This window comes from Rhinolophus sinicus, linkage group LG06 (genome assembly GCF_036562045.2).
Source record: "Rhinolophus sinicus isolate RSC01 linkage group LG06, ASM3656204v1, whole genome shotgun sequence".
Taxonomy (NCBI): Eukaryota; Metazoa; Chordata; class Mammalia; order Chiroptera; family Rhinolophidae; genus Rhinolophus; species Rhinolophus sinicus.
In genome coordinates, this window is record NC_133756.1 from 45,497,365 (window position 1) to 45,519,173 (window position 21,809).

General features: G+C 33.6%; 1 protein-coding gene across 43 annotated transcripts in view; it reads left to right on the forward strand.

Annotated features, from left to right (window-relative positions):
* Nucleotides 1-21,809, forward strand: part of ADGRL2 (adhesion G protein-coupled receptor L2) — a 597,884-nt gene that overhangs the window by 440,712 nt on the left and 135,363 nt on the right. For all 43 annotated transcript variants that reach the window (XM_074335025.1, XM_074335028.1, XM_074335029.1 and 40 more), the window contains one exon: nt 10,179-10,351. In XM_074335025.1, the coding sequence (XP_074191126.1) occupies nt 10,279-10,351 (73 nt within the window). In that variant the 5' untranslated portion in view covers nt 10,179-10,278. The remainder of the gene's footprint in view (nt 1-10,178; nt 10,352-21,809) is intronic.

A 21,809-nucleotide genomic window follows, 5' to 3' on the forward strand; every position in this document is an offset into this window, starting at 1 on the left:
CTGAGCTAATTTCATTTATGTATATATTTATCTGTGTGTGCACACCCGTACACATTTAGTAAGCTTGGTTCAAAGAAAATCTGTTACTTTACAGGGGGTGTGATTTTTTTTTTTTTCTTTTACCATTTCACACTAATGTATTTCTTTGTTATGGTAAGTTACCAATTGAAGGATATACTCGTACGTATAATTCATGCTTAATCAGTATATTGGTCTAGAAGGTTTTTTTAGGGACTAATAATAGAGGCTTCTTTAATACATATGACTATATAAAACATTATTAATGTTAACAGATGTTGCACTTTAATCCCCTAGAATGATTGTTTGGTATCAGCAGGAGATTTATTAAGCCTGAATTGTGTGAAATTGTGTGTGCATAAGCTGCTACTTAGATTGTAAAAATGCTATTGAAAACTGTTAAAAAGTTTTAGCTATAATTGGCAGAGAAGTATTAACTGTGCTAAAAGAAGTATGTGTGTATGGTTGGCCCATGTGCCTTAACCTTTTTATCATTTATCTTCTTGTATTAATGTCACTGAGTTATTAATTCATGAGCCAGGGTGGGAAGTGTGAAGGCATCATTTAAATGTGTGGCAAATTTATTCTTATCGCGAGAGACATGAAAAAAAGTCATTTTGTTATCTGTAAAATGGAAAGGACATTTTAAAATTTCATTTACAGTAATCCACTTCCAGTAAAACACCTAGATTATTACTACCATAATGCTCTTATTAAAAATTTGTAACCTTCTCCACTCTTTTGTCTTATATGTAAAATTGATAGGAAAGTTTAGCCTTTATGTATTTTAATGTGATACCTGTTCAGTGTAGCTTAGAAATGTTATTCTATGGCATGTTACAGCATGACTTCAATTTTAAGAAACATTAGGTTGCAGAAAATAAAAATATCAAAATATTTTGGGGAGAGTCTAGATGTAGGCAATTGGAAGTCTCGAGAAATACTCTGAAAGAAATGTGTGCATTTATTGTTCCTTAATAATTTTTTGGAGTAAGATTGATTTTAGTTTTATAGCAGACATTCAACAAATTAGAATTAAACAGTTACCTGTTGAATACAGTGTGGAACTGGGATATGTCCAGTATTTCATATGGGTGAGTAGTAGTGGTGACAGAAATTTCAGGAGTTTGAAGCCACTTTTACCAACAGCTATTTGAAACCATCATACTAATGGTCGAATACCTCAGGGGTCTTGTCCAAACCTCATTACTTTTCAGTCTCCCATTACTGAGTGTTTTGATTGGTTTTACATTCTCTCCTGCCAAAAAAGTAGTAAGATAGGTTACTGTGGTAATGTCTTTTATTTTCTTTTCTGGAGTTTCTCCTTAAACACTGTAAGCTGTACCTATGGCTCTGTTTCACATATACTGAAACACTAATTTGTTTTGGTCACTGTAATGCTGCTTTGTTTTATTTTCCTTATCCCAGTATGGTTAATTTACCTTTACATTAACATTTAAATTAATCAGTCAGTTCATTACTAGACTGAGCTGCATTCATTTCTCTCCATCTTGAGCCTGTTCATCTATAGAAAGGGTTGGCAAACTATGGCTCGCTGGCTGTTTTTGTAGTCAAGTGTTGGCACACAGCCATGCTCCTTCATTACCCATTGTCTCCGGCGGGTTTCTTGATACAATGGCAGAGTTGTATAGTTGTGACAGACTGATGGTCCTTAAAGCCTAAAATATTTGTTATCAGGTCCTTTATAGAAACAGTTCACTGATCCCTGCTCTCTATCTGTCTGCATGTTTCCTCGTTGCTTCTAATCTTTCCAAACGTAATGGAATACTACTGACAGTATTTTAGCTTAAAAGATTTGAAGAATCACTAGTTACCTACTATCATTGGTAATTATTCATATTCAGCAGTATTTTGCTTTTCTTTATATGTGGAGTAGCAACAGGGGATATATTTTCCTCAGTTTTCTGAACTGGAAAATTTTTAATTATTATTGAAATATTGCAAAAAGTACATAAGTTTTTCACCAAATAAGAGAATGGGCAAGTAATTCAAGCTTCTAGTCATTTTTTCTCAGCTTTTTAATAACCCACATTTTTTTTTGTTAAACATTGCTGTTTTATTACTGCTTTACTGTTATTTGAAATTTTAACAGAGGTTATAAAATTATATTTTAAAGTTGAAAACCCCTTTTCTAAAAGCCACACACTTCCTCCACTCCATGATTGAATAGTTACGAAGCACTAACATGTCAGACTTGATATATTTTGATTTTTTAATGAACTGAAGTTTTTGTTTTTCATTTTTTTTTACATTTAACAGCTATTCAAAATGACTCAGTTCATTACTGTTTCTTACAGTTATGTCCATGAATATTTCTCTTGCCTTCCCATTTAAGTCTCCTACCACGTTTCTCTGAAAATGAGACCTAACTGGAAAATAAGCCCTAGCATGATTTTTCAGGATGACATCCCCTGAACATAAGCCCTAATGCGTCGTTTGGAGCAGAATATAAGACCGGGTCTTAATATAAGACCCGGTCTTATTTTCGGGGAAACAGTAATGTTCTTTAAAGGAAGCAGCCACTCCAACCCTACAAAACTCTGTCTTTCACTGGAAGAGTCTGTTCTTTTCATTCACTTAGACTACAACTTTATTTTTAACGTTAAGTTAATTTTCAGAAATACTTGATATATTCCTCTTCTCTACAAATGAATAAAATGCTGTTATATTTAGTTTTGCTTGTAGACACAGATATATATGGTGTGGCACAGGGCTTGATGGAGATTAACCCTGGCTAAGGCAGAGGAATTTGCTCTTGCGGAAGAAGGCCTGGATGTCATCTTGCTTTTTGATCGTGTGTAGCTTTCCCACAGAGGCAGAGGGTGAAATATGTGAGCTGAATAAGTCTCAGGTTATTATATTATGGCTACCAATGTAATAATGTGTAAGGTTTCAAAAAGTGTTTTTGGAAATGGCAACTTCTTTAGATGTAATTTTAAAAGTGGAATTATTAGAATAATTGCTGAGACACGTATTTTGATAGAAGAGTAAGCCCTCAGTGAAACATTGCAGTAGCCCCTAAAAATCTTCCTTAAGTTTTCTTAAGATGGAATCAGAGCCATAAACCTTTTGGACTAATTGGGAAAATAATGGACTAGTAGATTTATTGCGTGTTTCTGCCCTCATAGATAGTTGTCGAACTTGAGGTATAGATGTTTGTGAATTGTCCAAACCCTCACAGTAGTAGGTAAAGCCAGTATTCTAGAGTGTATCATCACCTTGGGCTCTTGTCAGCAAGATGATATTAGATGATCCAGGTACACCTCTCAAGGGAAACACAGGTCCAGAAACGGCTTTTATTCTCTTCTCTCTGATTATTTTCATACAAAATGCATTTATTACCATTAAGTTTGGGGGAGTTTAGCACTTATTAATTCATATTTTGGGTCTTATTTTTCTTGTGTATTTAATTTTTAGAAGGTTATTAACTTTTTGAAGGTAGCAATCATATTTTAATCTATTTTATAGCCCTTTGGAACCTAATACAGGACCAATTGATATATAAGGTAAAAATAATAAATAACACTTTAGTACTCAATATAAAAAAAAATACCTAGAATGTAATAACTTAAACTGATATACATACAACTACAATGTTGGTATTATCTATTTTATTTTAGAAGTAAGAATTACAAGTTTAAATGACACTATATTGACATAGTTTGCAAATGAGTTGTGTTATTTATTGATTACAAAAGGCAATGTGCTGTGTACATAACAAAATTTTCTTCAACTTATTGTATATATGTATTATAGTTAATTTTTCATATTTACTTGTAAGATCATTTGACATATTTTAGTCAGATCACCTCATTACTTCTAAAAAAATCTCTGATGGTGCTATTGATGATTTAATATACAACAGATCCTGGGTCATTATTATTTCATTCAGTGGTTGAATATATGGACCAAGAGAGAATCTGAACATTGATTTGGGGAATTGCTACTAACAATGGTTTATGAACAAAAGATCCTGCAGCGATCCAAACATAAGACTGCATCTCATGAACAACATGGGATTTTTTTCTTTCCTTTTGCCTGAACAATGACTAGTTGAATCATTAGGTGAAATCAATGATTAGGTAAAAGTTCTAGACTCAATAAGGTATTTTATCATGTCACATCATCATAACACAGGTTAGTACAGTACAATAAGATATTTTGAGAGAGAGAGACCACATACACAAAAATTTTTATAATTTACAATTAAAGTTTATCATAGGTATGTATGTATAGAAAAAAACATAGTATATATAGGGTTTGGTACTATCCGAAGTTTCAGGCATCCACTGGGTTCTCCATTGGTAAAGGGCGGGGGCTACAATAATTAGCCCTGATTGGAATTCAGGCCTGCCACCTGCTAGTGGAGTTACTTTTCCTTTCTGAACTTCATATTCCTGACCTTTATTATATTAACCTCATAAGGACTAGTGATGTATATCTAATACAGTGTTTCACACATAATAGGCACTCAGGAAATACTTGTAGCCATGGTACCCATATTTTGTATTCAACTCAAAAAAACTGCATGAGCATTCTGGAGTATGGGAAAGTTAAGGGGCAATATAATGTCTTAAAGTTGGAGAGGAATGCCATTTAAAAGTAGCTGTCCCTTTCCCCCAAATGGGGAAAAAACTAACTTCTATGTTGTAGGTATGTTATAATTTTAATAAATAGAAAATGTTTTATGCAAACGGATTTATGAACCTGTTTCAGTAGAAAAGTTGAGAGAGCTATCAAGTTTTCATGATCTATAAGGTAATATTTTGAACTGGGCATGTTGCTTTTTTCCTTTTTGAAACTTCATTTGCAAGTTTATGTTCAGTCATAAAATGTTCCCTACATTGGTTTGAAAATGACAGCCATTTGTTTTTATTATTTCAACTGGAAGGATTTTAATGAAGAGAATGGCAGACTGCCCTGCGCTGTGCCTCCAGTGTCCACAGCGACAAGCCTCTTTTGCATGCTCAGCCAGACTCCCAAGATATTACTGCAGTAGCAGTGTAATTTACTAGGAGCATTCCTGAATTTCCTGAACTCTTTTTCCCTTCTGCCCCTCCTCTAAGCCCTGTCAGAGGAGAATTTATTCCCTAGTAACGAAGAAGTTTCAGTAAAGGGTAAGCCCAGTAATGAATATTAAAGGAACTTTAGCATAGTTTAATTAAACTACTCTAGACTTGATACCAGTCAGTGTCCTCAGAAATGAAACAGAGAAAGAGGGTGGTGACTAGTGGTTGGCCACGTGGTTTTCAAATCTCTATCAGCATTCCCAACTGCTATCCTTATCCTTGTGAGGGAAGGGAAATATTAATAAACTTAAACGCAAAGGACATTGAATGGAGCTAAACAAAAGGCTTTCTGGTTGGCGATAACAAGGGTTTTGCTTAGACAACTTACTGAAAGAAAACTCCCAAGGGTTGTTGGTGTTTTCTCTTACGTTAACAAGGAGGGGAAATTCTGGCCTGTAAGGACTGCACGTAAGATATTTCTGAAAAATGAACACCACCCTGATGAGGTTTAGCTACTTTGACATGCAGCTAATACAGTTTTCATTCTCTAAGCCTGGGGGCAGAGTGGGATTGTTATCGTTGTTTTGGTTTTGTTTTGGTAAAATAAAGAAAAGCATCTTTCTTTTGCTAGTAAATTCTGTCCCATAATGATTGTAATCTTTTAGCACAAATAAGATCAGAAACACTGATTTTTGTACAGCTATCTTTAGCTTTCCTTTAGAGTTGACGTACATTTAAGTGCATAGAATTTAGGCTTACCCAACACATGAATGTTTCATTTTACACAGCATTAGTGCATGCTAACAAGGAGGGGTGACTTCGGTAGGTATAATGCTTGGCTGGCTCTTTCCTTTCCCTGTGCTTCTCACCCTTACAGCTGTTTTGGGTTTAAAATCCAGAGTTCACAGCAGTTCAGTCAGTGTCCATGAGTAGAAATCACAGATGAAGCTTTAAATGTGAATCTCTAAGGCGGCTTTGCTCTTAATAGAGTATCAACCTTAATTAACCAGTTTTAAGCCATTTTAAATTATCTTTTCCTCTTAGAAGTTTGAAGCATATTCTACTTCTTTCATTAATACTTATCAACAAATGGTTTTTATTGTTTTCTAAATATAGGGTTAAATGGGATTTCCTGGTAATGTTGCATAAATACACAGATATTAAAACTGATTAGTGGTGTTTTCCTAATTTTGCTGACGGTTTAAGGCACAGGATGATTAATGCAGCTAATAAATATAAGCCAGTTACTGTCTGGAAGACTACAGCTAGCTGTATATTGAGGACTTAGGATATAAACAGCGCTGAGGCATATTCCTGGAAATCATTGTTCAGCTTTGGAAGGTTTAGTAGTCATGATGCATTAATTGGCTTTTTACATGACACAGTAATAGGAGACTTAGATCTAAAAAAAAAATCTTGAGAGAGGTTTTGGTAGAAAATGGCATGTGGTTTAGAAACAAGAAGAGGATGAAATTGTTTGAATCTTGTTTGAAGGATAAAAAAAGGAGGAGGTTGTACATTAGAAGTAGCTTTGATTTTTAAAGAAATTACAGTTATTTACAGTTCACGTAGAAATGTTCTGTTTCTGTTATAATTAAGAAAAGAACTGTTACTTCGCATTAGGAGGGGTTTCATCTGCGCTCTGTGCCTTTCTTACACCCTTAATTACTCCCTGAAGTTCTTGGGAAGAAGTTTTCTAAAAATCTAAAGACAAACTCATCATTAATATGGGAATTCACTTAATCTTTTCTGTTTGTTGAAAGGAAATTTAATAGTCCTTTTCTGATTTTGTTTGTTGTTTTGCATTGTGAGGAGGTGTTACTGAGCGTCATTTTTTGCAGGTAGTTGTCGAGTTTGAAGGGAGTGTTGGCTGCATCTCTGCCTGAGTGTCTTTTGGCTCGAGTTTGATTTAGGAGCACTGTTTTCTTGGGATTAGTTTCACCATACTTGATTATTTATTTATTATATCCTTAGCTGATTGTGGTTTGCTAAGTATTTCAATTTTCATGAGCAGTTTTTTTAATGGGAGATTGTTTTTAATTTGGATCACAGCGGTAAAATCTTTTGACTTAGTTTTCAAAATTGCATTTAAAGCCTAAGCTTTTGAAAATAATTCTATTTGATGTGAAAGTGATTGGCTATATGTTGTAGAATGAGCAAAATAAATTTGATATTCTTTTTACTTATTGCACAGAGAAATAAATGGCCAGACTTCAGCTTTATTTGTGTAAAAGAAGCCATGATTTTATTTCATTCCAGAACCGTTTCTGTTTGTTAGAAACAATCATTTATACTGTCTCATAATGACTAGAGCATACTTTTAAAATTGTTTCACATTCAAAGCTTAAGAATACATTCAAATTTTAGTCTAGTTAAAATCTGTTCATGAAATACTCTGTCCTAGCCAAAGACCACAAAAGAGGTCTTGGTTGTGTGGTTTCCTCCTCCTTTTCCCCTCACAAACAGAGGTTTTCCTATCTTGGCAGCTGTTTCCTACAAGGCAGTCATCAGTCCCTGATTTTTTCCTTCCCTTTCTTCCCACAAACAAGGACTCTTTCAAAGAGTGGATGACCGAAGACAGACTGATCTTGGGTTGCTTTAAGAAAGTGGAAATGTGTTCAAGAGTTATGCGTGTGGGCAAGCAGCCTGTATGCATTGCAGTTCACTGAAATGAAAGTTCCCATTACAACCAGAATTCTTTGCTTGACTCGGGAGCATTCCAAAGGCTCACTGAATTTTACTTGTGGTAATGAATGTATGTACCTCATCCACACATTAAAATTATTCTAATTGCTTAATCAGATCACTGAACAGTCTGTAGGCTGTAAGAAATTGTTCATTGATGAGCCTTTTCGATGTGACAGGCCATGAAATTATCTGACTTCTCTTTATGCTTTCCATAAAATAGCTTGCAGTCTTAAGGCAGGGACTTTGCCACAGCAGTTGTGAACTGCAGGTTTATGTTTGGTTTTGTTTTTTGAGAGTGAAAAATGAATAGAGAGAGCTAGCCAATTCTGCAGGATTGTGTGCCATGTGTCTCCATTACATTAATTTTTAATGTTTCGTTCTTTTAAAAACGTTTTTGGCATTCAGAAGAGGAAGCTTTCTTTCCTTTGTTTTTGTCTTATTTCTTTGGACAGAGAAGCATCTAAGGTGTTCTCCGAACTGGATAATACCCATCTGACTTTCCTTATCGTGATGCCTAGTTGTCTTCAGAGTTTTCAGAAAGAGCTAAAAAAAACTGGGCTGATTATGGGTTAAGGAGGCGTATATGGAGAAGCAGTTTTATGTCTGAAACTATAAGCTTGGTAAAACAGACTTTCTACAGAAACCTTGCTAGTTTCTTTCATCTGTGATTTTTATGGATCTTTATATTTAAACACTAGATAATAGCTTCAGATTAATTTCTTAAATTCTTTTTGGTGTGTTTGTTGGTAAACCAAGGTAGTGACTTTATAGTGTGGTAAGTGCTCTAAACCATTTAGAATCTGACTGCTTTTCCATTGAAGTCGCATTATAGGGAACTGATAATAAAATATAATGCGTTGCTAATAGAATCACATATGATATACATGAAGCATGTAGCAAAATGCAGAGTAGCTCAGATAATGTAAAATAGAGAACTCAGAGTTATCTATGAAATTTTTTTTTCTAAATATGAGTTCATTTTATTTGAGTTATAGACACAACCTCAGAATAGGGGTTATTCCTCTCACTTCCCCAACTTTTAAAAACTCTTACTTGTATAGCAAGTTAAGGTTAGCTTAAAACTTGGTAAGAGTATTACTTAGAAGTACATAATAGAAAATTGTTAGAAATAAAGAGTTAAGATGTCCCTTATAAAAGAAAAAATTGTAATTAACCTTAAGAAGAAGCTGGACCCAGAGGCAGGGTATATTTGGGAACTGCCTGCATTTTATGTGTATTATAAGACTATCACTTACTCTCTGACTCCTCATGCCACCTTAGAAGTAAAAACACTTCCGTAGAACCCAGCAAATGACCTGGTCTCATGTGATCCTAGGAACTGAGTAGCACTAATTAAGTTACGCTGCTGAAGTTTTTGTATCATCTCCAGTTGAACTGGTCCTTAATGGCTAGTCAGAATTAGACTTGACTCCAGGTCTGTTTTCCTTGCCACCCGTCCCTCAGTTTTTTTAAAAGGAAAGATGCAGCCTTAGAGATAAAAATCATTATGGTCTGAGGTTTACGTTTGGGTCCCGTGGGTGAAACAACCTATTCAAAGATGTGGGTTTGATCTGAAGTTGTACCTTGCAGTGAGAAAAACCAATAAATGAAAATCTTAAACTTTAAAATGAAATAGTTAAGAGACTTAAACTGTTATTAAGTTTCATTTTATCTCAGCTCCGTCTTGGATGGTAACAGGATAAAATATCCTGGATGGTAACAGGATAAAATAGTAGATAATATTGCTGTTGTCATTACTAAAAACAAACCCAAAACTGTATTTATTTATAAAATTTTGTGAGAGGTATTATATTTTGAAGCTAGTACAGGTGACCGTTAGAACAACGTGGGCATTGGGGGGCCAACACCCACGCAGTTGAAAAATCTGTGTATAACTTTTGAGAAGTTAAAGTTGTCCCTTGGTATCCCTGGGGATTTCCAGGATCCCCGTGGGTACCAAAGTCACGATGCTCAGATCTGCTATATAAAATGGTGTAGACCACTACCTACCGTTGGCCCTCTGCATCTGTGGACTCCCAACATCAGAGCAAAAACTACAAGTATTTATTGATATTCAGTGGACTCTCACAGTTCAAACTCGTGTTGTTCAAGGGTCAGCTGTACTTTGATTAAAAAAAAAAACCAACTAATATGTGGCATAGAGAGACAGATGTATTAGTCTAGAATGGCTTTGTAAGCTTTTCAATGAAAAAAAATCACCATTAAGAATTTATATTACTGTATGAATTCATATGTTCTGGTTGTTTCTAAGTGTTTTTTGGGCTTTGATCGTTTTCAGGATGTGAAGCTCATTACCCCGTGTATAGGAGCAGCTTCCATATTTGACAAGGAGGGAGTGAAGGGAGGGAAAGAGTTGTTTTCACATTTTTTTTGGAATGTAGCAGGACCATAGAGTAAATGATGGATTTGTTTGTTTTTCAGATATGAGGATCAATGATGCAGACTGCTGGGTTCGATGAAGCTGGGCATTTGTAACTAGATTCATTAAGGAATACAAAGAAAATATTTAAAGGGATCAATAATGGTGTCTTCTGGTTGCAGAATGCGAAGTCTGTGGTTTATCATTATAATCAGCTTCTTACCGAATACAGAAGGTAAGATGCAGTTTAAATTATATTTTTTACATCCCGGAGAACTTAAACTATGCAGTCTTATTTATACAGAAGTAGATAGAATGCGTATTATTTTATTATTTGGAAATAACTGTTAAAAATATTTTTTTGAACATCAGTTGTTTTCTTTTTTTGTTTGTTTGTTTTTTTTGGTGGTTGAATTATTTTCCTTACATAGCTATCTATTATAGTGAGTTCAAGAAATATGAATTTATATCTTACATAAATTTATAAATATCAGCATTGTAAATAATCCTCAGAGAACTAAATGAAAGCATTGTTTGGTATATATTTTACATTTATTGACTAAATTTATTCTAGTGAAATTGAAAGTATTTTATGGCAACTCACCTCATTTTTAGTTTTGTCTGCTTCAGTGTGGTCATAGTTCTAAAAACAAATAAAACTTTTCATATCTTCTGAAAAATGTTATTTTTTTATAGTGTTTTCTTATCTATATCTTTTTGAAGACAGATCTGGTTTTTAAAGAATTATTTAATACACTTTTAAGGCTTAATGAAATCATTGGTACCATCGTTTGTTCATTACTGTACGGATCTCCTGGTATCATACATTATTTCTTTAGTCTTACGTATTATTTCTGTGGAAATAACACCTTCCCAGGTGCTCTTTACAGAGCAGGTCAGAAGTTAACGTGGAGCTAAGATATGTTAATATCTCTGATTCCTAGTGGTAGTTACTATATTCGGCATGAAAATATATTAATGCCGTTAGATATGTATAGAATGTAAAATCTGAGAAATACATGTAAAATATAATGGATTTTTGGGTTCCAATGAAATACTCTTGAAGAAAATGTTTTAGAGTTTTAAAATTGGTTTTATGTGTATTTTTAAGTGATCACATTTATATCTATTAATGAAATGATAAGTGTAGAAAGGCATACTGTCAATTGATAGATAGAAGCAAGCGTATTAATACAATGTCTTTGTAGGAAGCATCAAAATGTTAACATTTTAATTGTGCCACAAGAATTTTATGTGAAATGCTGGTTCCAAAATCATGTTTCATTTTCTCGTTGCCTCACCAATCCCCTACTTTCAATATGTTGACGTAACTGAAGAGTAGAACTCAAAGAACAAATTGGGAATATTTTAAAATTAGAATTTCTGTGTTCTGAAAGGAAATGCTGTTCACTTGGATTTAAGTCACATGAAAGTTACAACTGGGTTAATGTTTTATTTTTAGGAGGTATTGCTCTTTGCATCAGAATTAAAAAGATACATCAAATCTATCATTAAAATATGTCTGAATGAATAATATTGTCATGATAAACAACGAACAGAAACTGAGTTTAACAATATGAATCTTTGGCTTGCATTGTTAGGCAAATCTTGTATGTAGCCTATAATTTTGAATCTGTTCTTTTGGGGGGTGAAAAACTAACTGAATTCCTGCTGTTATGTTTGAATGCTTTTATACATTTAAAAAAGATTCCAGGTGTGGACCAATGGCTCATTAGTCCACATAATGAAAAATTTTCCAATCAAGATAGAGACCACTTTGCTGGCACAGTGGCTCAACCCAGCAGGGGTTAGGGAACAGACACTTTTTTATGAGATACTGCAGTTTTATTTCTTGTATGTCACCTCTTAGTTCAGGATTCATATCTGCTGTTACGAGAAATTTCATTTTTGGCACACCAGGCCAGGGGGTGTTGCTTTTGAAGCAATCCCCTCCTATAGGTAAAAAGAACCTGGGACGCACCCACACTGCTAGTTATGGAAGTGTACATAGTTAGTGCACACTATTGGAACATCGAGCCAGTATCACCTGGTTTTGTCTTAGAAAAGTTTTACATGACGTGGTAGTCTTTTATTGCCAGAAAGCAGATCATGCTTTGTGAACACCTATGGAGAAAACCAATCAAAGTTAGGTATGAGAGCACAGGAAAGAAGCTATAAATTTAACGATTCACCCATTAAGTTTTTTTTAGGGGCCCTTACACGATTGTTAACTTTTGAAATCTTACAGCGATGAGCATTTTTTGTATCAGTACTTGGATGGTTACAGATAACTCAGAATAGGGCTTCCCTGGGTGGTGTCCTCCCTCTTTCCTCATGTATTGAGTGACTAAATTGAGCCAGGTGCTTAGCATTCAAAAAAGCACATGGCATAGTTTCTGCTCTTGAGCTCATTGTCTTGTGCAGGGGTTGAAATCTCAGATACCTACATACGAGTGTTGGGGCAAAGCAAGCATAGGAACTTGAGTATATAGCAGGCCAGTGGAGGTCTGCAGCAGGTAGGAAAGTCCCGGAGGACCCAGGATTGTCATTCCAGTTTTCAGCCTTGTTTTGCCAGTTTTCTGGCTTTGTAATACAAACCAGACATTAGATTTTTAAGTAATAGCAACTAACTTCTATTTTTTAAACAAAACATGCCTGTGTATTGTATTCAACAGTGAAGCATGCCTTCCTTTTCAGAGTTTTTTCCCTCCTGTAGTGTTTTACCTTAGTATTGTGTTCTTAAAAGCATAACCTAATTGTGGGTTTGTTTTTATACCTGAGATATAAATGTCCACATTTGAGGGAAGGGCTTATTTGTTCAGTGTTATATGTTCAGGTGAACGTTATAGACATGTCATGTTTTGTATACAAAAAGAGCAAATAACTAAACATTTTATAAGTTTTACTGTAGTAAAAACTAATTATATATATAAAGTTTTAATTAGCTCACATCAGTTACATCTATAAAGTTAGAATTAGCTCATCTCTCTCTTTCAGTTACTATTTAAGAATCATCTTACCATGAACATTTACTCGTTTTTGAAAAATAGGAGCAATGTTTTGCTTACTCTTAAAGTCTCTCCTGTGTATTTTTGAAAATTATGTTTAGAATTTCCAAATAAAAAATAATTATAAAAGACAAGACTTTCAAAATATTTTGTAAGTTTTTGTCAGACTGATTTTATTTCTAGAGAACTAACCTCAAGCCCTTCAAAAATCAGTTCTGTTGAGAAACTAGTGTGTTTTGATTCTTTTGGCCGATTTTTATAAGCACAGTAACCCACTGTGGAATCATGTATCAGTAAGTAGGAACGTATATTGAATCTTTGTGTCCTAGAGAATTAAATTATGGTATATAATGGAGCCCTGAAAAGCATAAATCAGACATATGAAGGTTTGCTCAAGTGACAAGTTATAAATAATAGCACTTCTTCAGCAAAGTGAGTAATACAGATTTCAGGTTGAATTCTTTATGCAGTGAGTATGTAATTAGATTTCATTAGTCAAAATTTTAGTTAATTAACTCAAATTACATTGTTGCTTATCCTTATTTCAAAGAAAAATATTATGCCAGGTATAAATGCCAGGTATTCCATATACAACTTTACATTATTTATTTTATATACATCAAGAAAATTTTAGGACATAGCTGTAGAAATATTATCATAACCAGTTTTTAATGTATTAAAAAATTTTAAAGCACATTTTGCAATGACTTTTGTGTTAATGATATCTTACTAAAACAGGAAGTTTGGCTGTAGGGTCTTTTTGCAGAAAAAAGTAGATCTAGGGGTTAAATATAAATTAGCAAAAAATGTTTTTGGCATATAAATATTTCCTTTAGAATGGTTTGTAATTTGGTGAAGGAATAGTAGCTTTGTTCGCCAAGGTTAAACTTAATAAGAATTAAAATAATTCAGACCTACATTCATTTATTCTTTCTTTTCATTCTTTTGTTTACACACATAATAATATACATATACAGTATGTCTGCATGTCAGAAGGGCAATGGTCTTTTTTTGGGGGGTTCAGTGATGTGTCCGAGTGCCTAGAACAATGCCTGGCTAACAGTAGGTACTCATTCTATATCCACTACATAAATAGCATAAATCTTTGAAGAGGGTCTTAGTCTTAATAGTTGGGGGACAATAAATCATTGTAATAACAGGGTGAGAAGTGCCGTGATGATGATATTCAGAGGTACTGGGGTGAATTGAGTTGGGTGGGTGTATGTCAGAAAAGGCTTCCAGCTGGAAGTGATGATGATGCTTGAGCTGAGTCTTAAAAGGAGTAGAATAAGCTAAAGACAGTGGTGAGCATGGTGGTGGAGCAAAAGTGGAGCGAGAACAGCATGAATGTGGCATAAAGGATTGCAGTGGTTCTCCAACTTGAGGAGCTGCATAATCTCCTAGAAGGTCTGGGGTAGGGCCCAGGCATTTGCCTTTGTGACACGTTTCTGGGATGAAGCTGGTGTTGTTCAGCCTTTCACTGAAGCTCTGCAGTATTATGTGTGTGAGTAGTCGAGGTGAGGTGTTAGGGTACAGTGGTGTGGATATACAGTAACCTTTTTAAAAGATTTTCCCTTTTGAAAATAGTTTAATTCACTGTGGCTCAGAAGTAGTAACAAGTTGTTTCCTGGGAAATACTATCTATACTTTTTCATGTGGCTCTATATTCCTCTGAACAGACCCTTTCGGTGTAATTTTAGGCTTAAAAAAGGGACTGCGTGTTACTCTTTTTTCATTTTTTTTTTCCCCCTTTCTTCGTGTTACTCTTTTAAACAGTGTACTAAGAAAGGAAAAAACAAAATTGAAAAACTGGCTCCAGATTGGAAAAAATGGAACATATTTTCTGTTAAGGGTAAATGTTACATTTTTAAACCCTTGCTTCGATTTGTCTCTTTTCATTGTTGTAACCTTGTTCTCTTTCTTGTTGGGAATAACTACATGGCTATTGCTGTGATAATGCTGAATTAACTTACTCTAGGGACTTTGGATTTCCCAGTCTAGCAAAATTGACTATTTTTGTTCATTTCAGTATATTTGATTAGCTGAAAGCTAGAAGGTAAATTTTCAGCAAGGTGTATGGGGATTTGACCATATGACTCCTATTAAACTTAATGGAAGTCATATCTCCCATTAAATTAATTGGACTTGTACAGCATATCTGTGTTTGGTGTATAACAAATGTAACCTTATTTTTCTAATTTTAAAATTATGTAAATTAAAATTGGTTTAAAAGAATGTATTTTTAAAAAATGATTTTCTTTGTATTTTTAGTGCAGATCAACGTGGTTTTACTCCTTAAGAGAGTACCTAACTATATTGCTGTTAGGATACTTTAAATATTCCTTATTGTAGTATATGAATGTAATGTAATTTGATTGCAGCAGCTTTCTTCTGCATAGGTAGTGATGTAATTCAGTTTTAAAAATATAAATATTAATGCCATTCACAAATTACATGACATTGCTTCTTGTAAATACCAAATGCCTTGTAGTACTACTACCAGCATTCAAAAGGAAGGTATAGTTGTGCTGAATATGACTCAAAATTGAAAAATAATAAGGCTAAATAGGCTACAATGGTATTTTTTAAAAAGTTAATTTGGAATATACTTTGGTCATCTTACATACCAATATTCATTGTCAAAATATGCCATATTTCATGTATGAAGATTAATGAAGGTCTAGTGCTTGATTGTTGATGTTTTTTTTTTTCTTTCCACTTTTCCTCCCACTTTCTATTCTGTTTCATCCTGTCCTGCTTCTTTTCCAGTGTTAAAAAAAGGCTTACTTATCCACAATGTTTGTTTATTCACCAGCAGGTCTGTTGTTGGTGGTAAAGTGTTATAAATCAGTGTCATACATAATGGTTACCCAACAGACCTCAGTAACATTGTATAGCTTGGCTGTTTTATTTTTTGAGAAAAAAAGACTACATCAAATGATTAATAAAAAAAAATCTGTTACTATGAAGAAATAATTTGCTAAAAGTAAAGAGGTTATAAACTTGTCTGTCGAAGAGTAAATTTTTGAAATAATTGATTTTACATCTATGTTAGGCATTTATCACAGTTACTGTTACATTTTGAAAGAATTCAATAGTGTAATAAAGGTAGCTTAATTAAAAGTACAGGAAGCATGTAAAGCACCTTAATTTTGCCGAACGGTAATTGTGTTAATTAGTCACTGAGTAGTTTCAGTTTTGATGAATCTTTTACTTCGTTCTTTGAATTAATGCACCTTTCCCTTTTTATATACTATATAGTGAGGCTGTGTTATTAGAGAAGAAGATAATACAAATGATTGAGCACATCTGAGTATTAATGTAGAACTGGTATGTCTCGAAGAACCAATTTATCTGCCACATTACTAAGGGAGTGTCTTACTGAAGCATATGCTTGGTACCCTGTGGTACTCTTTATTTTCTTTTTACCTCCTGCATGACAGAGAATGACATATGACAGCCATGCAGTCTACATGTATTAGACATCAAGGTGGATTAGTGAATATCTCATGACATCTTTCAACCCTATTCTTGAACTCCTTTTGTCAACTTGACAGAAGTGATTCCAGGAGAATGCCTAGCCCCAGCCCTGGGATCTCTTGGCTAAAATGTGAGGCTGAGAAGGGAATTCCATTTCAGAGCTTCAGGAAGCAAAAACATTTATAATCCCTGCTTATCAGCATGGGACTCTACTGAGTTTGACTTTTATGTCTGCCATTATTCTTGCTTTGAGGGCTTATTTTTTCTTAAAAGTTTTTTTTCCCCCCTTCAGATTTTGAATGTAATACATTAGAAAGGATAAAAAAATAAGAAAATTAAGATAACAATTTATAATTGTTCATAATTCTAGGACCTTACTATAATTATGACATATTTCCTTTTTGTTTCCAACATACATACTTAATATTATGGATAAAATAAAGTTATAGGTAAAACAAAATTAGGTTATCTATTTCCATATACTTTTATATTCTGATTTTTCACTTTATATTATCATAACTTGTACCTGTTATTATATATTTAGAAAATAGATTTAACTGCTTCATTGTAATTTATCATGTATATATCAAAAATAATTTAATCTCCCCTTTACTCATTGGCCATTTGAACTTAATTTCTTTCAAGTAAAATAAATATTTATCTAAATCTCTTCTTTTATATCTGTTTATTTCCTGAGACTAGCATTCTAGATTCTGATTTATTAGGTATATGGACATCTTCCAAACTGTTTTTTTCTGAAGGGTTATACCAGTGTACATTTTGATTACCAATATGTGAAAGTATCAATCTACATACTTTACCAGCATTGATTTTAAGTTTTTACAAGAAATGACACTTTTGATGTGTGAAAAAGTGTGTCTCATTCTAACTTAAATTTATATTTTTGGGACCATATATGAGGACAGAAACATTTTTTAGAGATTTATTTATTGGGCAGTTGTAATTTTGATGTGAACTTTTAACTACCTTTGCCAGTTTTTCTGTTTGTGTTGTTACAGCTCTCTTTATTTTTTAAACCCTTTGATTATATCCTTAACATCATTTTTATTATGAAAAATGTATTTTTTAATTTAAATCATACTGCTTATTTTTTTAATGAAAAATTCAAACAAGAATTTTGTAAAATAACACATTAATCACAGATTTAACAGTTGTCAATATTTACTTCATTTGTTTTATTTACCCCTTCTTTACATACTTTTTGATGTATAGCTGTTTCCTTCTGTGAGATCTTCTATTATCTTCATACTTAAAAAACTGCATCTTGAGATTAGTTACATATTTATTCACTTGTATTTCCCTGTAGCTCTTAAATGTATTTATTTAATTTCTTAATCCATTAGGAATTAACTTTGTTTAAAGGTGCGATCTAAGGTCTCAATTAATTTGAAATGAAGTGAACTATGTAAAATCATTGGGTATGAATCAAATTTGAACTAACACAGTAGATGAAGTTGGGATGTACCCAAATTAAAAATAGATAATGGACAATAGTTAAAAAAGAAGAAATGAACACACTTCATATTTATACAGATTGAAATATGGATGAAAATGTCACTTTTTCTGATTTCAATAATAGTGCTCTTTTCTACTAAGATGATTACTTTCTACATCTAGTCTATTAATAAAGTTTATTTTTAAGGGGTAATTTTTTGGTGAGAGAGAGAGAAAAAGAAGCAGCATGACAATATTGATTAAAATACTGGAATTCTGAAGTGTCAAGAAACACGTGAAATTTCCTTAAAAAAACAGGAATTCAGATAAAGCAGAGTTTTGTTTTGCATACGGTCTTAATCTAAAAAAGAGATTAAGTGATATTCTTACTTATTTTGCTGGTTATCTATAGAGTGCTTTTTACTATTTCTTTGTGTCTAATTAGTGTGTGTATATTAAACATTAGTTCCCTCTTCCCTTACTCTTCCTGGTTCATCTTTTTCTCTTTTTAGTAAATCTACATCAGGTGGTCGTTATGCTTAATATTAAATTCAGGTTTTTATTACAGGCAATATCATATGTTAAAGAGTCAAGAACTTAAACTTTAGTCACACAGTAGAAAGGATGGATGGGGGCTTTGCTGGTGGTAGTGGGGAAGAGAGCCTGTCTGTTGGATTTTAAAAGACCCACTTTTAAATGGCAGATTGCTGTGATGAGGGGATGGTGGCAGGTGATTCAAAAGTAGGTAAGTAAAGTGAAGGAGACAGGTAGTGGAGGTTACGTGTATTCCATTGTTTAGGGAAAGTACTTTTTATAATTTTCTTTTTTGATTGTTTGAAGTAGATATGTCAGATACCTGAAAATTTGTTTCCAGGAACCAAGAAAGAAATGGGGTCGAATACAAGGAAAAGGAGGCCTCATATAGGAAAGGAGAATGTGTATTATGATACAGGGAGAGGAAGATTCAAGAAGTGATGTGTAGAGAAGAGGAAGAAATTTAAGAGAGGTCGAGTTGGATGTTTTTAATCTTATTAATCAAGAACAGTGCTCAAAATTTAATGCACATATAATGCACTTGGGAATCTTGTTAAAATGTAGATTCTGGTTCCGTGAACTGGGATGGGGCTTGAGAGTCTTCCATTTCTAGTAAGTTCCCAGGTGATGCTGAGGTTTCTGGTCTGTGAGGGACATCTGTGTCAAGGAGTTTGGTTATTAAAGTGTTTAGTCTAGAAAATTAGATTTTGCATGACAGTGATTTCTACCATTGCAAATTGACATTTGTTTCTAACCTTAAGAACACAGTTGCAATGCAGAAATAACATCACTTTCAGTTTTATAATTTATTTAAAAAAGGAACTAAGCTACCTTGAAACTTTACTGAACATTGTTATATTTTGTTACACTTTTAATACTAATTTATATGCTTTTTATTGACCTTTTTTAATCTGATGATTTGTTTTGAAAAATCCCTGAGTAACAGTGCAGCCTGACCCTTTCCTCCTAATATTTTCTCTATTCCCCATTGTTCTGTACTACTTTTATTCTGTTACAAGGAAACATTTTAAATAGCATTTTACAACAAATGTTTTAAATTTCTTAAAGCAGCATTATAAAATCATGTAATGCAAAGTGTATATTTATGTTTGTCTTAAGCCATTTAGAAAAAGTTTGTATTTTACTAATTTTTCAAAGTCAGCATATTTTAAAAACTAAGAATTGTTGTCATTTAACCCTAAACCCTGACATGATAGCATCATAAAAGAGTATAGGGTAGGAGTACTCATGTGTAAACTGGTTGACCAGAACAGCTTAAATATATCTTATCTGCCTAAGGTTGATACAGGAGAGTTAGCATGTCCCTAGGTAGACAGGGAGGTCCCTGGTGGAATAAACAAAGATAGCCATATCCTAAAACTTCAGGTTTCGAAATCACTCCTTTGCTCCAGGACATAATGTAACAAGGCCTTGAAGTGAATCATAAAATTCGTTTTGGCCTGACAAATGGAGCAGATCTGATAGATAAAGAGTGGGTTACTTTGCTAATTCCTTTAGGATGGGCAAGCAGAACAAACCTGGTAGACGAATTTCATTAAAAGGCGCCGGTTCCCTTCTTCAAACAGCTCCCCTTCCCCAAGCAGGCAAGGGAAGGTATAAAAGAGCTTTTGCTTCAGTCATGGGGCACCCCCCATTCGGGACCCCCCTCCCGCTCGGGAGCTGTAACCTCTTCTCCTGCCTCTAATAAACTATCCTGTTTTTAAAATTTTTTGCCTCTCCCTGGTCCCTGTTTCCATTCATCGGCTTCATGAGACAGGATCCCGGCCCACACTCAGAAACTGCTGGCAGATCCAAAATCACCCACATCAAGGTCATCTAGTGATTTATCCACTTTTAAGTGTTACACATACTCAAAGCTTTTATTTCTTTATTTTTAGTAGTAGACATAATCTTTTACTTCTGCTGTCAGAGATAAAGATATGTTACCAATATTATTTTGTTTTATTATAATACAAATCACAAATTACATTTATTTCTTAATGAAGTTCATTAGATTATTCAGCTTTTCAAACCAAATAAAAAGAAAATAGTAAATTTTAAACAAATTCTACATAAGTATCTTAGAGGGCACATTATTTTTTGTTTTTATTTTTTGGTAGAATTAAAGAATTTTAGACTAAGAATCACAACCTGGGGATTAGTCATGTAGAAGTTTGCAACTTGCAGTTGAAGAAACAGGCCTGGAAAGATTAGACCCTTGTCCAGCTCTCTTTACTGCCAGTCTATTATTCTTTCTGTAGAATTAAATGTTTAGCCTCATCGTTGGTGTATTTTCCTGCCCTATCAGGTTGTCATCTTAGAATATTTAAGGTATACCTTAAAATATATTAACTTAGCATTCTTTAACTTGATGATCGAAAGAGATCATTTCACTTTGTTTTGAAATATGTAAAACATTAAAGCCAATCTTGTTAACTCTGCAACTTTCAAATAATCTTCATAAGTTATAAAAGCCATAGGTATATATTTTTTAAAAATCAGTCTCTCTTTGAGAATGTAAACAGATGCTAAATACTGAAAAACCAAAATATTACAAGAATAGTTTTAATTTTTACTATATTTAGTTTATCGGTTCACGCTGATTAACATTTACTGATTACCATTTGTCTTAAAATAGTTAAAGGCATGCTTTCATATCCCCTCCTTCAGGTATGTATGGGTTTTAGACATTATCTTTTCTCTTTTGTTTGCCTTACAAGGGGAAGCTCCTTTAATCCTTTGCTTTGTTTTAGAGTTTAAGCAAATAGAGACTATCCTTGTTAGCTTTCAAAAGCTCTTACTTTTGTTGTATTAATGGCACTCACTGTAGATTCTGTGATCCTGCTTTATTTACCTGAAAGCTTGCCTTTGAGAGCTGTCACTCCATTCTTTTAACTGTGTTGTTAATTGACTGATAGCAAAGATTGACTGGAAAACCTTCAGTGACAAAAGACTGGAATAGGTGTGACTCCAGTCTAAAGGCATGAATCTTGGCTTCTTGATCCCATTTCTATTTGTACTAAAATACTAAATAGAGACAAGAACAGAGTACTTTTAAAAGCATTCAGAAATGTTAAGCAACAATAAAACTCTGTAACCATTTAAATGACAGCAGCTGACTGTTTGAATTAACTTTGTGTTTGGCTTAATTTGGGGCCCTAATTATTCCTAACTTACGTGAGTAGATTTCAATTATAGTATTCTGCAGGGATTTGT